General features: G+C 36.7%; 1 protein-coding gene across 1 annotated transcript in view; it reads left to right on the top strand.

The window, feature by feature from the left end:
• csmd3b (CUB and Sushi multiple domains 3b) overlaps window positions 1-13,896 on the top strand; it is a 484,809-nt gene that overhangs the window by 462,453 nt on the left and 8,460 nt on the right. The window contains 3 exon segments of the mRNA XM_051873165.1: window positions 3,103-3,176; window positions 6,616-6,727; window positions 12,223-12,402. Of these exon segments, the coding sequence (XP_051729125.1) occupies window positions 3,103-3,176; window positions 6,616-6,727; window positions 12,223-12,402 (366 nt within the window).

Raw genomic sequence — 13,896 nt, 5'->3', positions numbered from 1 at the left:
TAGGCTGGGCTGTGTAGTTGTAACAATCTCTCAGCTCTGTATCATGCTTGAAGAAAAATTTGATCTCTATTTGCACTTTGACTTTTGAGAGAGCACTTTGATAATGGTTGCACTTAAAAAGAGAAAACTGTTTTTATTTCTATGATCAATTTGTGGAAAGGAGTTCAGTTAGGAGGTCAAAAGAAGCTCATAAATCGTGCAGTTCTAAGGTCTGAAGAAACTTGAAATCATACAGCAAAGAAGCGAGTCAGTTGAGTTTGATGCAAAACCTTTCACAGTGCTTGAGTATTGTTCTTTTACTGCAAATGATAATTGATACTCAGAAAGTACAACTGAAATGACATTCATTGCAAGATGATTAGTTAAAACATTTAAAATGCACCTGCAGACTATTTTTCTAGTCATGTATTTCATCATTGAAGACTTCTTAAAAATACTGTGCAAAAATCTCATCTCGTCTGTCTCGTCACACCACTAATTATCATCTGATATTATTGTCAATTAAAGGGATAGTTCACTCAAAAATGAAAATTTTGTCATCATTTACTCATCCTCGTGGTGTTCCAAATCTGTATGAGTTTCTTTCTTCTGTTGAACACAAAAGATGATATTTTGAAGAATGTTGATAACCAGACAGTCATTGGCCACCGTCAACTGTTTGATAACCAACATTCTTTAAAATATCTTCTTTTGTGTTCAACAGAAGAGAGAAACAGGGTTGGAACAACTTGAGGGTGAGTAAAAGATGGCATAATTTTCATTTTTGGGTGAACTATCCCTTTTGTTATTAACTTTCAGTATAGCTAGCAATTTTTAAAGGCTAGCTTGACTGTAGTTGAACTGCTTGAAATCTCTTAAACTTCCCCAACAGTGGGAGTTTCGAGTCTTTCTTCCTCCCAGGGTTTCTTCCACGTTCTACCCTTACAGATTTTTCCCTTGTTACTTTCACCTCTGGTTTCCCTGCTGGAGGGTATAAATTCACTGATTTCTGTAAAGCTGCTTTAGCAGGCTTTTGAATTCTGAGAACCACCATAGAGATGTGAACTGAATCAGAGTTATTATTCTTATTCAATTGTTTTTCAAATAAGGAGTCAAATTAATTACTTCTATTTTGTTCTTTTTCACTTTTCCTTCTCTTTCCCTGTGAATGAACTGGCCGAAGGCTGTATTATGGCTACATCCATTTCTCCACGTCTCATTAACAAAGACTCCTGTCCCCATACTTACAGTGTTTATCTGATTAAACCCTGCAGTTTATATATTCATGAGGGAGTCCTTCTCCTAACGTCAATAAATACATCGATAATTGTTTTTAATTGAGCAAGTAATTGAATAAATGGTCTCAACTCTGTGAGGCCATTATTGAGGAGCTGTGAACAGCCAGCAGGAGATTTGGATGAGCTCTGATTGGCGTTTTTAAGCATTTAGTGTATTGTGCCAACGGAAGATGTCAGCCATGGCCCCAAAGCAGGTGTAATCATTTAGCTGTTTCAATGGAGTTATTATGGCCTCGTGCAGTATTAAAGACACCATGAAAAAGAAACATGGGGTGGAAATGAAATGCCACTGCATATTTATCCACACACCAATGCTTATAAAATGAATCCTATTGGCTTTTCCCAGTTTCCACTTGGTTCTTCTGAACTGACTGAGATAAACCCCATGGAGTCAAGTTCGGTTAAATGCAAATAATGAAAGAGAAATAACCTTAAAATTGTGCATAGTTAGGGTAGCAAAATAAATCATTTTTTAAAAGTTAGAAAAAACATTTTCCATATCTTTTGTTGTTGATCTCAAGGCCTGTGCGTCATATTCATCTACAGTTGCATGAAAAAGTATGGGAGCCCCTTGCAGAATCTGTGAAAATGTGAATAATTTTAACAAAATAAGAGAGATCATACAAAATTTTTATTATTTTTTGCATATTTGAACCCTTTCCAGCAGTGACTGTATGATTTTGAGATCCGTCTTTTCACACTGAGGACAACTGAGGGACTCAAACACAACTATTAAAAAGGTTCAAACATTCACTGATGCTCCAGAAGGAAACACGATGCATTAAGATCCGGGGGGTGAAAACTTTTGAACAGGATGAAGATGTTGAATGATGTTTCAAAAATTATTTTGATTTTTTTTCATTTAGTACTGCTCTTCAGAAGCAACAGAAGATACGCGCATGTTTCCCGGAAGATAAATTCAGTACAATTTACCTTGATCTTCAAATTCAAAAGGTTTTCACCCCCCAGCTCTTAATGCATCGTGTTTCCTTCTGGAGCATCAGTTTGTGCAATGCATCACTGGCGGCCAAGAGCATGAAACAATCAGAGACATTTAGTAATTTTAATATTCAGCCCATGGTATATTGTTGGGCAAATGCGATTTTCATATGTGTACCTCCATTCCAAGGTATCTTTTCAATGGTGGTGATAATCTGACATTCAAAACTTCCATATGGATGTGGGAAGATGTGAACATGTCCCATGTGGATGTAGTAGTTTCAACTTAATCCTGTTTGGCCTTTTCTTTCAACACCAAAGCAACACGAGCACTGTCTGCAACTCTTTTCTCAATATGGCGATGCAGTCATATATTTTCTGTGTGCTGACTCGGTATTAGAAGCCCCACACATTAAAAACGGCATGGAAAAGGGGTTGGTTGTGTAAGCCTTGCAGGTTGTCCTGTCATTTGCACGCCTGCATTGAATCAAGGGTCTCTGCGTCAGCTCAAAAATGTGCTCTACATCCCAATTACAGAGCAGCACAGCTGTGTGGTAGCAGATGCACTGCTGCAGCAACACTGCCCCCTGCTGCGTCTCCATCAGCTCGTCATAAAAAAACAACTGTTACGACACTGCTGCAGCACTTACATAAACACACAGGCCCCATAACAATCACCATAAGCCGAGTCCTAGCACTGCTTTGAGAGATGTGTCTGGGCTCATGAAGGCGATGTAGCACGTATTTATGGGAGATGAAATGCTGTTATGCTGTTATGGTGGTGAAAAAGAAAATGCCTCAGTTGTGGCAGATAAGAAGATATTGAGAAGAAGAATGTGCCTGGATGTTCATTTGTTTTGTCTTTTTTCTCCCTTTCTTTCCCCAGAGCCGACTCGCACCACCTGTGAGAACCCTGGGACGCCCCGCTATGGCTCTCTCAACAGGACCTTTGGCTTTAAGGTAGCAGGATGACCACATATATATAACAGAAAACTTCATGTCAGAGTTCAAAGTTCATGGTTCATGTCAGCTTGAGTGCTGCTTTCATGAAAGCCAAAGAGGGACAAACCTTTTTTTTCCAGATATTTGGTATTTACTGGAAAAGGATTGATTTAAAAAACATTTTACTCACAATTTCTACCTGATAAAGTATTTTAGAGCTTGCCATAATATATATTGTTTAAACAAAAGCATAAAAATGCCCAAGAATTTGTTCATGTATATGACTTTTCCAAGTCTAATAATCACACTTTTATAAATCTTCAAAGAAAACCCTTGTTGAGACGGTGAATTAAAATTTTAAATTTGAATTTTTAAAATAGAATTTTTGGTGTGAGTTTTGGCTTATTTTAATACTTTTTTTGTCTTTATTTTCAGTCATTTTCAGCCACCTGGTTGAGAACCACTGCTTAAACGAAATAGTTCTCTCTTCTAAATCTAAAAATAAAACATTTTGTTATCATTTCCTAATCCGTATGTCATTCCAACCTGATGATATGGAATATACAGCATGGATTGTATGGACCACTTTCACAAAGTCAAAGATCTCATTTTATGTTTCACTGAAGATAGAAATGAATACATTTTCATTTTCAGGTGAATTATTCCTTTAATCTTCAAATTAATGGTTACAAGTACAAATTTTCACTCAAATGAAGATTTCATGTCTTCCCTCATTCCTTCCATGAAAGCGTTCTTAATGATTGTCAAAGAATGATTCATGGCTTTTCTCAAACCCACTCCAGACAAACTACTTAGTGAAGGCCCTTCATCCCCTCACATCCACTACAAAATATTATTAAGCCCTCTCAAGACTTTTCCCACTCCGAACATGGTCAGGGGCTTGAGGAGCGGTGAAATTGTATGCATGGATGTAATAACACCCCAGAACCACTCGAAAAGAGCAAAAAAAAATCAACTTCTCAGTAGTGCAAATAAATCTGATTATGTTTTGTCAAGGGAACAGGACGGAGGGGTGAACTGAGGGAGATGTGAAAAACAGAAACACTGAGATTGCTGAGGAAGAGTTTAGTATTCAAGTCATTACAGTATCAGAGGTCAAGACCTCCAGAGGCTTCATGAAACGGCTAAATATCAGCCTTTCCATATTCGTAAATCATTTGTCTGGCCTGGAGAAAAAGGAGCCAGTCGAGCTCTTTTGCTATCCGGGGCTTAATGATGTTGGAGTCGGCAAGAGGAGATATCGCACACCCCAGATAAGCGGCGGTGTCTATGGCTCGTCAACTGTGTTTGCAGTGAGCGGGGACATGTTAATCAATTAATATGCTAAACCCACATGGTACTCTGTGACATGTTAATATCTTACTTCCTTCATATGTATCCTAAAGCACAGCCCACGCGCACAGGCATATATGCGACACTTTTTGGTCCCGTGACCTTGCTGATGATAACATATAATAGCCTAAGATGTTTGCATGAGTAGCGCTACCATATATTATGGAAATAAATGCCACTTTACACCACTAGTGGCCTGGAAAGGAGGTCACAATGGCCTCCTAAGTGCATGTACTGGTGATTACATTAGCTGTAGGTAAAGTAAGTAAGTACCATATACGAGAATATCCACCCGACATTAGCACTCTTCCACTTTGGCTTTTAAGATAGTGATTCTGGGAAGCAGATGGTGTCGGCGATGCAGAAGGAACTTGAAAGATCTGAAATTTTAAGTAACATCTTTGTAGTTGCAGTCTTTTCTAGTAGGGGTGTTCGATTCCAGGTTTTTTGGAGTCGACTCCAACTCCCGTCTCCCACTGTAGGAGACTCCTCGACTCCATTTACTTTACATCAAAACAGGGTCATAAATAAGGCAAGATGGCAGTCCTTAAACACTTAATTAATTTATTTTTCCCCGACACAAAGCCTTAAAATCCCCTCATTAAAGCAACACATATTTAGCGTGACTGTCCAAATTAGTTCAATTTAGAGATGACTTGATGAGAATCAATGTTGCTACCTAGCTAATTGCCGATACCTAAAGTCACAAAAAACATCTGTGGTCGAATATTATGTCAGAATTAAATAAACGAGAAAGAAGGGATTCTTAATGAATTCATCTCATTATAATGGTCGGGTGATGGCACTTAACGCACATGATCATTTTCTTAAAAGTGCTTGGACAGGAGACTTAAAGATACTAAAATTAATACAATACATACAAAAATGCATACAATAATGTACACTTATTGATGTGTTTATTGTTGATGTGAGTTTTTTATTTATAATTTATGGTTAGTTTAATGATTATGAACACGGTTAAACCATGGAAAATCAAATCTATGTTTATTGCATTAATATAAGCTACCATGTATGTATAATTGCAAACTAAAGTCACTATGACTGTTATCTATTTCTAAAGTAAGCTACATGTAGGATAAATGTATGTAACAAAGTTTCTGCGACAGCTCTCTAACGTGATTCGTCAGTGTCTGAATTCCTCGCTTCATTTCGTTCACTCCTTGCTTCTAGTGCACTCAACTGCTATGCACTATATAGGCTATGGATTCGAGAATCAGTAAACAAGTGAGCGATTTCGGACACAGCAACAGAGTCGACACCGAGAGTCGATACCTGTGCTGGAGTCAACCCTGACTCTGGAGCTATTCAGAGTCGAGGAATCAACTCTTTTGGAGTCAACTCCCCATCACTATTTTCTATCATCTGTCCTCAGGAATGAAAACTCTAGGGCTTTTCACACTTAAAATAGTTGACCCTGGGTCATTCTAAACCACAGGTAAACGAAATCCTGGGTTATCTTGCTTTACATTGCACACTGCTCATAATTAACCCGGGGTTAACAATTAATTCTGGGTTTTCAAAAGCTGGTGTTCCACACTGTACCTTCCTATACCCTGGGTTAACATCCTTATTTGCATATTTTCACTGTCAGTTTCTTTGATTGGATGAACGTCGCACTGTAATGTAAAGTCTTTTTCTGAATGAAGGTAAGAAGAAATGTCCAATTGACGCAGAACACTGAAATTACTGTTTATGTACAATGCAGCATGTTTCCGTGACCAGAACATGTTAAAATGAGGCATGCGATTGGTTGTCGGTTGCTAAGCATAACATTCTAACACCGTGCCGCAAGTTTGGCACCACAATATGGGGTTTTACAAGCACGAAAGCAGCACTAATGCTTTCATACCCCCATGTAAAAAGCAGTGCTAACCCCATTTCTAAATTATAAATGCGAAACGTTCCCTTATCCGGGGTTAAAAGCAAGGTTTAGAACGACAATAACCAGGGGTTAAGCACAGTGTGAAAAGCTCTTCTTTCATTCAAAAACTGCAGGTATTTAATATTGTTTAATCTGCCTCCAGAAGAGAGTTGTGGGAGCACAGTGTCTGATGGGATATGTGCGTGTGTGTGTTTGGTGTAGGTTGGAAGTATGGTGGCTTTCCAGTGTCAGCCTGGTCACCTGCTGCAGGGCTCCACCACACGCCTCTGCCAGGCTGACCTCACCTGGAGCGGGACACAGCCAGAGTGCATCCGTAAGTCTTATCCCTACACTTTAAAAGATAATGGTTATTTATTGGCATCTATGGCTCCACGAAGAACCTTTAACATCCATTGAACCTTTCCATTCCACAAAAGGTTCTTTATAGTTCAAAAATGTTCTTTAGGTTATTAACTATTTTCCCGCCATTGATGAGATTTTCTGTCATTTATGACACCGCTTCCCCACCATAGACAAGTTATAATGTTTTACAGTGTTATATGGTAGAGGGCGCTGTTACACATCTTCTGAAATAGTACAGCATCTCTGGACGTGATCATCAAACATTCAACAGCATATAAATCAAAACTGAGTAACGTTACTGAATTAAATGTCGAAGCTTTGATGGACTCAATCTACTTGATCTATGTTTTGATCATCGTTCTGAATCCGAAAGTTCAGAAAGAGTCTTTCTTTTGATATATTGACTGTTTACATATTCATACAACATCATATACAGGGGGGGCCATGAAAGTTTTGTGAATATGATCAAAAATATTGGCACTGACTGGTAACTTTTTTAGTAAACGCTGGCAGGGAAAGAGTTCAAATGTTCTACACACTAAGAAAAAAATGGTTCTTTTAGGAACTGTTCACTGAAAGGTTCTTTGGGGAACCCAAAATGGTTCTTCGATGGCATCGCTGCAAAAACCCTGTGTACCAGTTGCCACATTCATGGGAATCTGTCAGAATACCAGTTTATATTTGTTGAAGTTTCTCATTTATAAAGGTCAATGCAGAATATATTTGTATAATTAAGCTAAATGGGTCCACCAGAACAGCTCATTCGAGTCCAAGTCAAAGACTGAGACCAGAAGACAGTCGTGTTCAGGCCCAGACTGAGTCCACATGTACCAAAAACATCAAAATATGATCTTGAGTCCAAGACCATATATTCATGTTCTTGATCTTGGCCCTCAAGTCCATATTTTTATGGTCTTTTTATGGACTCGGTCTTGACTTGACTCGAAGGAGCTGGTCTTGACTACAACACTGGTATCAGTTAAACTAAAAATTGTTCTTTAAACAAGACATAAATATCAATTAGCTTGCATTTGAGACACCAAATGGCAAGTTATTTTGTCCGTTTTTGCTCTGCTAATTGAAGTCGTTCCATAAGAAGCCACATCACAATGATATTTATAAGACATTATGATTAATCATTTCACAGCATTCATCATGTGCTGCGAAGTCTAAAGGAGTCATTCCACCGAAGAGAGCAGGATGTTTATTTCTGTGCTCATATAAACATCAACAGAAAATACGGTGGAAATGCACTATTTACGAACACAATCTTTTGTAATATAGGTCTTTATGATGCAACATAAAGTACTAGAGCGAACTACTCACCTATTGTTTGGGGGGGAAAAAAGATTGATGGAAGTTAAACAACTTTTTTTTTTGTCAGTCTCACTGAATGCAGATGTTTATGGCTGTAGTTTGTGTTAGATTAATTACCATTCGGATGGCTCTCCTTCCTTATATAAATTAGATTTCACAACCATCAAATTATGCCATAATTCTCAGTGGCCCACTCCTGATAACCATTTCATACTTTATGGTTGTTATTAAAGGAAATATTCCACATAGTAACCCAGAAATCACTTTATTTTCTTCATCGAGCTGCAGTTCGTTTACACTGTCAGTGTGAGTTACGCTGTGGCTCTCACTCATTGCTTGATCTAGCGGGTGGTTCTGAGACTGCTGTAATGATCTGACCAATATAAATGATCATTTCAACCGTTAATGTACATATTCAACCATACTAAAAGAAAATCACTCAAAGTGGCTCATATTCTTTGAAAGAGGGAAGATTAATGTTTCTTACACAATGGCTTCTGAATTATGTGAGTGATTTATGGGAGTCCAATCTTAGTCCATCTGTGCTATTAAAGGGTTAAAGCAAATTAACTCCTTGAATAACCTATTTTAAGTACTTTGCTAAAAAATAAAATGCTTAATTTGTTCAGTTACAGTACCGACAGGATGCTCTTTTTATCTCAGTGCATTTAATCTCTCTGTGACTGTAATATAAATAAATAAATAAATAAACAGCATTCTTTATATATGTCAGCGTGAAGTTGTTTTAGATCTTAAATTTCAAATCTGTTCTCTGTAAAGGCCCGTTAACACCGAGAATGTTAATTAAAAAAATAACTCAAAAGCTTTGGGTTGGTAAGATTTTTTAATGTTTGTGAAAAAGTCTCTTTTGCTCACCAAGGCTTCAGTTATTTGATCAAAAATACTGTAAAGACAGCAATATTGTGAAATATTATTACAAAATAAAATAAGTGTTTTCTATTGTGATATATTGAAAATTTAATTTATTCCTGTGATGCAAAGCTGAATTTTCAGCATCATTACTCCAGTCTTCAGTGTCACATGATCCTTCAGAAATCATTCTAATATGCTGATTTGCTGCTCAAGAAACATTTCTGATTATTATTAATGTATAGAAAGTTCAAAATAACAGCATTTATTTTAAATACTAATCTTTTAGGACATTATAAATGTCTTTACTGTCACTGGTGGTCTTGGTGGGCTACAAAGCTTGTGATTGGATGATGCCCGTTTATCAACAGAAGTTTCGAATTCAACAGCATTAAAACAGGCTGAAGAATGAGAAAACATCTGGCCTCCAATTTCACAAGACAGATTGCCATTCAGTTGAAGCATTTCAAAATCTAATTACATTTTGCATCATGCCACTGCCCCAAAGTTCTGTCATTGTTTTGCAAAAATTAGGAAATTAACCAATGAGATGGCTAGGAAGACACAGCGCTTCCCCCCGCTTAATTGTAAATCTGTGATAAAGCAGCTTTTGTGTGCTTGCACCTAATCACACCATTTTTTCCCCAAGAATAATCGAGATCATTCTGTAATTACGCACTGTAATTTTGTTTACACAGAGCAGTTGGCTACTCACAGAGTCAGGCTGAGTGCTAAATCATCTTTCTCATTCGCCTCTTTTATTTCACACAGAATTGGATAATGGCTGGCTGTCCTTTCCATTAGCGTTCCACTAGATTGGTCTCCAAAGAAATAATGTTGTTGTTTTTTTTTTCTTTCTTATGCCTTGCTCTGTCCTGAGAATTTATTTATTTATTTACTTCAAGTAGACTGTATCATAATATCATTTTATAGAACACACTTGAAAATGGACAAACCCAGCAGTTGGGTTGTTTTAAGCAGGTTGGGCAAAGATTTAACCCAACCACTGGGTAGTTTTATTTAACTCAAATATTGTTTAACAATCACTGAATTGCTTACTTAAAATGAACCCAAAATATGTTGGAAATTAAAATGTATTAATATGTTTAATAAATGAACATTTATTAAGTTTAATGAATAATAATTAAGCAATAAACATTTATTAAATTGCTTATTAATAAATGTTCACCTTTTGATTAGTATTGTTTCCTCTAGTAATTATGTGTCTGATTTTTAATTTCCAACATATTTTGGGTTCATTTTAAGCCAGACATATAGTCATTTTTAAACAATAGTTGGGTTAAATAAAATTACCCAGCACCCAAACCCAAACATTTAACCCAACCGCTGAGTTAAAACAACCCAATTGCTGGGTTTGTCCATTTTCAACCCAACTTGAGTTGTTTTTAACCCAGCATTTTTAGAGTGAAGGTTTCAGCATGCAAAAAGCTATTAGTAGATGAGTATCAAGTAAAAAATAAATGTATTTATTTTTGACGAGAGCAAGGATAATTATATATTATATCAGATATGTGCACAATTTGAAAAAACAAATTGTCTAAATTAAGTAATTGTCCATGTATTTTTTGGTTGTAGTGTCATAATTTTATTTACAATACATCAAATCATACATCATTTTAAACTCTCGTCTCTCCTTTAAAAGTTGTTTTGTTTTGTTTTTTAGCGTTATTACAAAAGGGCATCCAGTTTAATTTAATTTGAATAATAATATGAATTTAACGTCAAAGATTTTTGAAGCAAAATTTAATTTGACTTTCTCAATAAATAAGCTGAAATGTATTTAAAATTACACTCTAAAAAACCCAGCATGATGGGTTGATTCATTGTTACTATAATACTAGCTTATTTTTTCTTTTACTTCATACATGAATTAATGTTTGTGGATTAACTTAAATCCTCTCAGCTTTTTTTAAAATACTACACCTGCCAAACCGGCTTCCACACAACCACTGATTTGCATGATAATTCCTTTATTTTCAATCATATTTTATAGTATAGCATATTTGATATCGTTTTTAATACACATTGCCTACATTTAAGCTCGTTTAACAAATATTAGAAGTAAAAATGAAACATTTAGAAGTAATTCAAGTGTAATGGACCAGTCTCTGTTGTCCTGTTTCCGCCGTAACGGCGCTGGATCTCGTGCCGGAGATGACTCACATTCGGCGGGGGAACTGCTAACTTCAGACCGCCGTCCTGTTTCACTCGTAGCTGAAATATGCTGTGACTGACTCCATAACCTGTCCATAAACAATCAGTGTACAATTCTGAGAACATATTTTAACATCCTAAGTATTTATATTCTGTATCTTTTTGAATAAAATCAAAAAATTTTATGCAAGGCATCAGGTGTTTCTATCATGCGAAAAGACCGACGCGACACTACTTTAGGTGACTCACATTGCGCCCCTGTATGCTGCTTTGTATAAAATTAAACGATATACAGAACAATAATGAATTTTTAGATAAAAAATGTACACAAACCTGTATATTACCGAAGACATGCACCAATTTGACGGAGCTGCACTGCTCTCTCCTGAAGAGGTCGCAAAAAGCCCGTGATAAATAACTCAAACACTGGGTTGTTACGTCTGACCCAGGATCTGAGGAACACACAAACTACCCAAACACTGGAAAAATAACCAAAAAAAAAAATACCCAAAAAGCTCAACCCAGGACTTTAGAGTGTATTGCAATAATCCCTACGCCCCTGTATTACACATCAATGTAACTGGAAGCCATAATTGTTTCTTTGTCTGATTACCTTCTTTTCTTTTGTGGCTGTACTGTTGTTGTGGCACTCATGGATAGAAACCCTTATCAAAGTCTTGGATAAAAGAACTGGGTCCAGTGCACTGAGCCAAAACCTCAATCCCAGCTACTTTTGATCAAAGTCACAGTGATGATGGAGCTGTTGGAATGACTGGGCGAGCATTGGCTTGCGTTTGATCTGCTGGTGTGACAGGTAAAGGTGCGCTCCCTTTAAGTGCCGTCTGCCAGCATGCATCAACGTCTGCCACACTCAGGATCTCAGCCAGCTTTTGTAGGCACAGGAACGATGGCGGTGTCAGAGAGAGAAAGAAAGCAGAGATCCTCTCTAAAGAAACACGCCATGTTGTCTTAAAAGTTCAAACTTCATTTTGATTTTGCCCACTGAAGTTTGAAGTCTGATTATATGGGGACGAGATGGTTTGCTGGATTGTACTTTCATCTCTTTTGTTTCTCTTTTTCAATTATTCTTCCTTCTCTTTGTAGCTCACAGTTGTAAACAGCCCGAGAGCCCGGCTCATGTGGATGTTGTGGGCATGGATCTACCCTCGTATGGTTTCACGCTCATCTACACCTGCCAAACCGGCTTCTTTTTGTCTGGGGGATCTGAGCACCGGGTCTGCCGGTCCGATGGAACCTGGACTGGGAAGATGCCTGTGTGTCGAGGTATCAAACACTTCACATTGTCTGTCAGCACATCTAACATTTCTATAGCATGCACACAATGCAAAAAAAATTATACATAAAAACTAAAGGGTTAGTTCACCCAAAAATGAAATTTCTGTCATTAATTACTCACCCTCACGTCGTTCTACACCTGTAGGACCTTCGTTCATCTTCAGAACACAAATTAGGATATTTTTGACGAAATCCAAGAGGTATTTGACTCGTCCATAGACAGCAATATAATCAACACTTTCAAGGTCCACAAAGGTACTGAAGACATCGTTAAAACAGTCATGTGACTGCAGTGGTTCAACCTTAATGTTATGAAGAGACGAGAATACTTTTTGTGCGCAAAAACAAAACAAAAATAACGACTTTATTCAACAATCTTTTCTCTTCTGTGTCATTCTCATATGTTGTTTACGTCCAGCGCTTCCAGGTTCTACGTCAGAACGCCGACTCATTATTGGCCGGCTCCTGCGTCAGCATCACACGTGTGTCACATGATCAGCTTTGGCCAATACTGAGCCGGCATTCGGACGTAAACACGGAAGCCTTCACTGTGCTTACTGCGTCACCTGCGTAAGATAATGACAGAGATTGTTGAATAAAGTCGTTATTTTTGTTTTGTTTTTGAGCACAAAAAGTATTCTCGTCTCTTCATAACATTAAGGTTGAACCACTGCAGTCACATGACTGTTTTAACGATGTCTTTAGTACCTTTCTGGACCTTGAAAGTGTTGATTATATTGCTGTCTATGGACGAGTCAAATACCTCTCGGATTTCATCAAAAATATCTTAATTTGTGTTCTGAAGTCTTACAGGTGTATGAGAGTGAGTAATTAATGACAGAATTTACATTTTTGGGTGAACAAACCCTTTAAACTGTTTTTTTTTATATAAACAGAACATTTATAGTTATATAACATTTACTTAGAACAGTAATAAAAAATAAATGAATAAATGAAGAATACATAAAGAATAGAAATAAGTGAAGAAAAAGAAAAAAATCTCTACTCTACTCTAATCTCTACTCAGCCTACTAACAAACAAAATGTTGACATTAGCATCTGACTAAAGCATTAAAGGAAAAAGTATAAGAGAAAAAAATAAATTTAATTAAATATAGAGTACACTTACATTTCAGAGAATATACAGTATATATATATATCGGTCTTTGTATCCATTCTGTCACAGTAGGTTCATGCAGTTTCATTTAATTCTTCCTAGCTGCCATTAATAATATATGTAATATAAATAATTAAAAATGTATTTTTTTATCTGATTCAAATTTATTGTATTCTTTATTTTATTTAGTTTTATAAAACTTATTTTATTTTATACAATTTGATGTTTATCCCATGAAACACGCAAGGCGTTATTATCAAAAAGTTATTGTTTCTCTTTTACATACAACAAAAATGCATTGTAGTAGCTGTTCATTGCAATTTTGCTTGGTTTATTAATATACTGTTCAAAAGTTTAAGGTCAGT

This window comes from Ctenopharyngodon idella, chromosome 19 (genome assembly GCF_019924925.1).
Source record: "Ctenopharyngodon idella isolate HZGC_01 chromosome 19, HZGC01, whole genome shotgun sequence".
Lineage (NCBI taxonomy): Eukaryota > Metazoa > Chordata > Actinopteri > Cypriniformes > Xenocyprididae > Ctenopharyngodon > Ctenopharyngodon idella.
The sequence above is the reverse complement of the archived record's forward strand: the minus strand, read 5'-3'. Positions and strand labels throughout refer to the sequence as shown.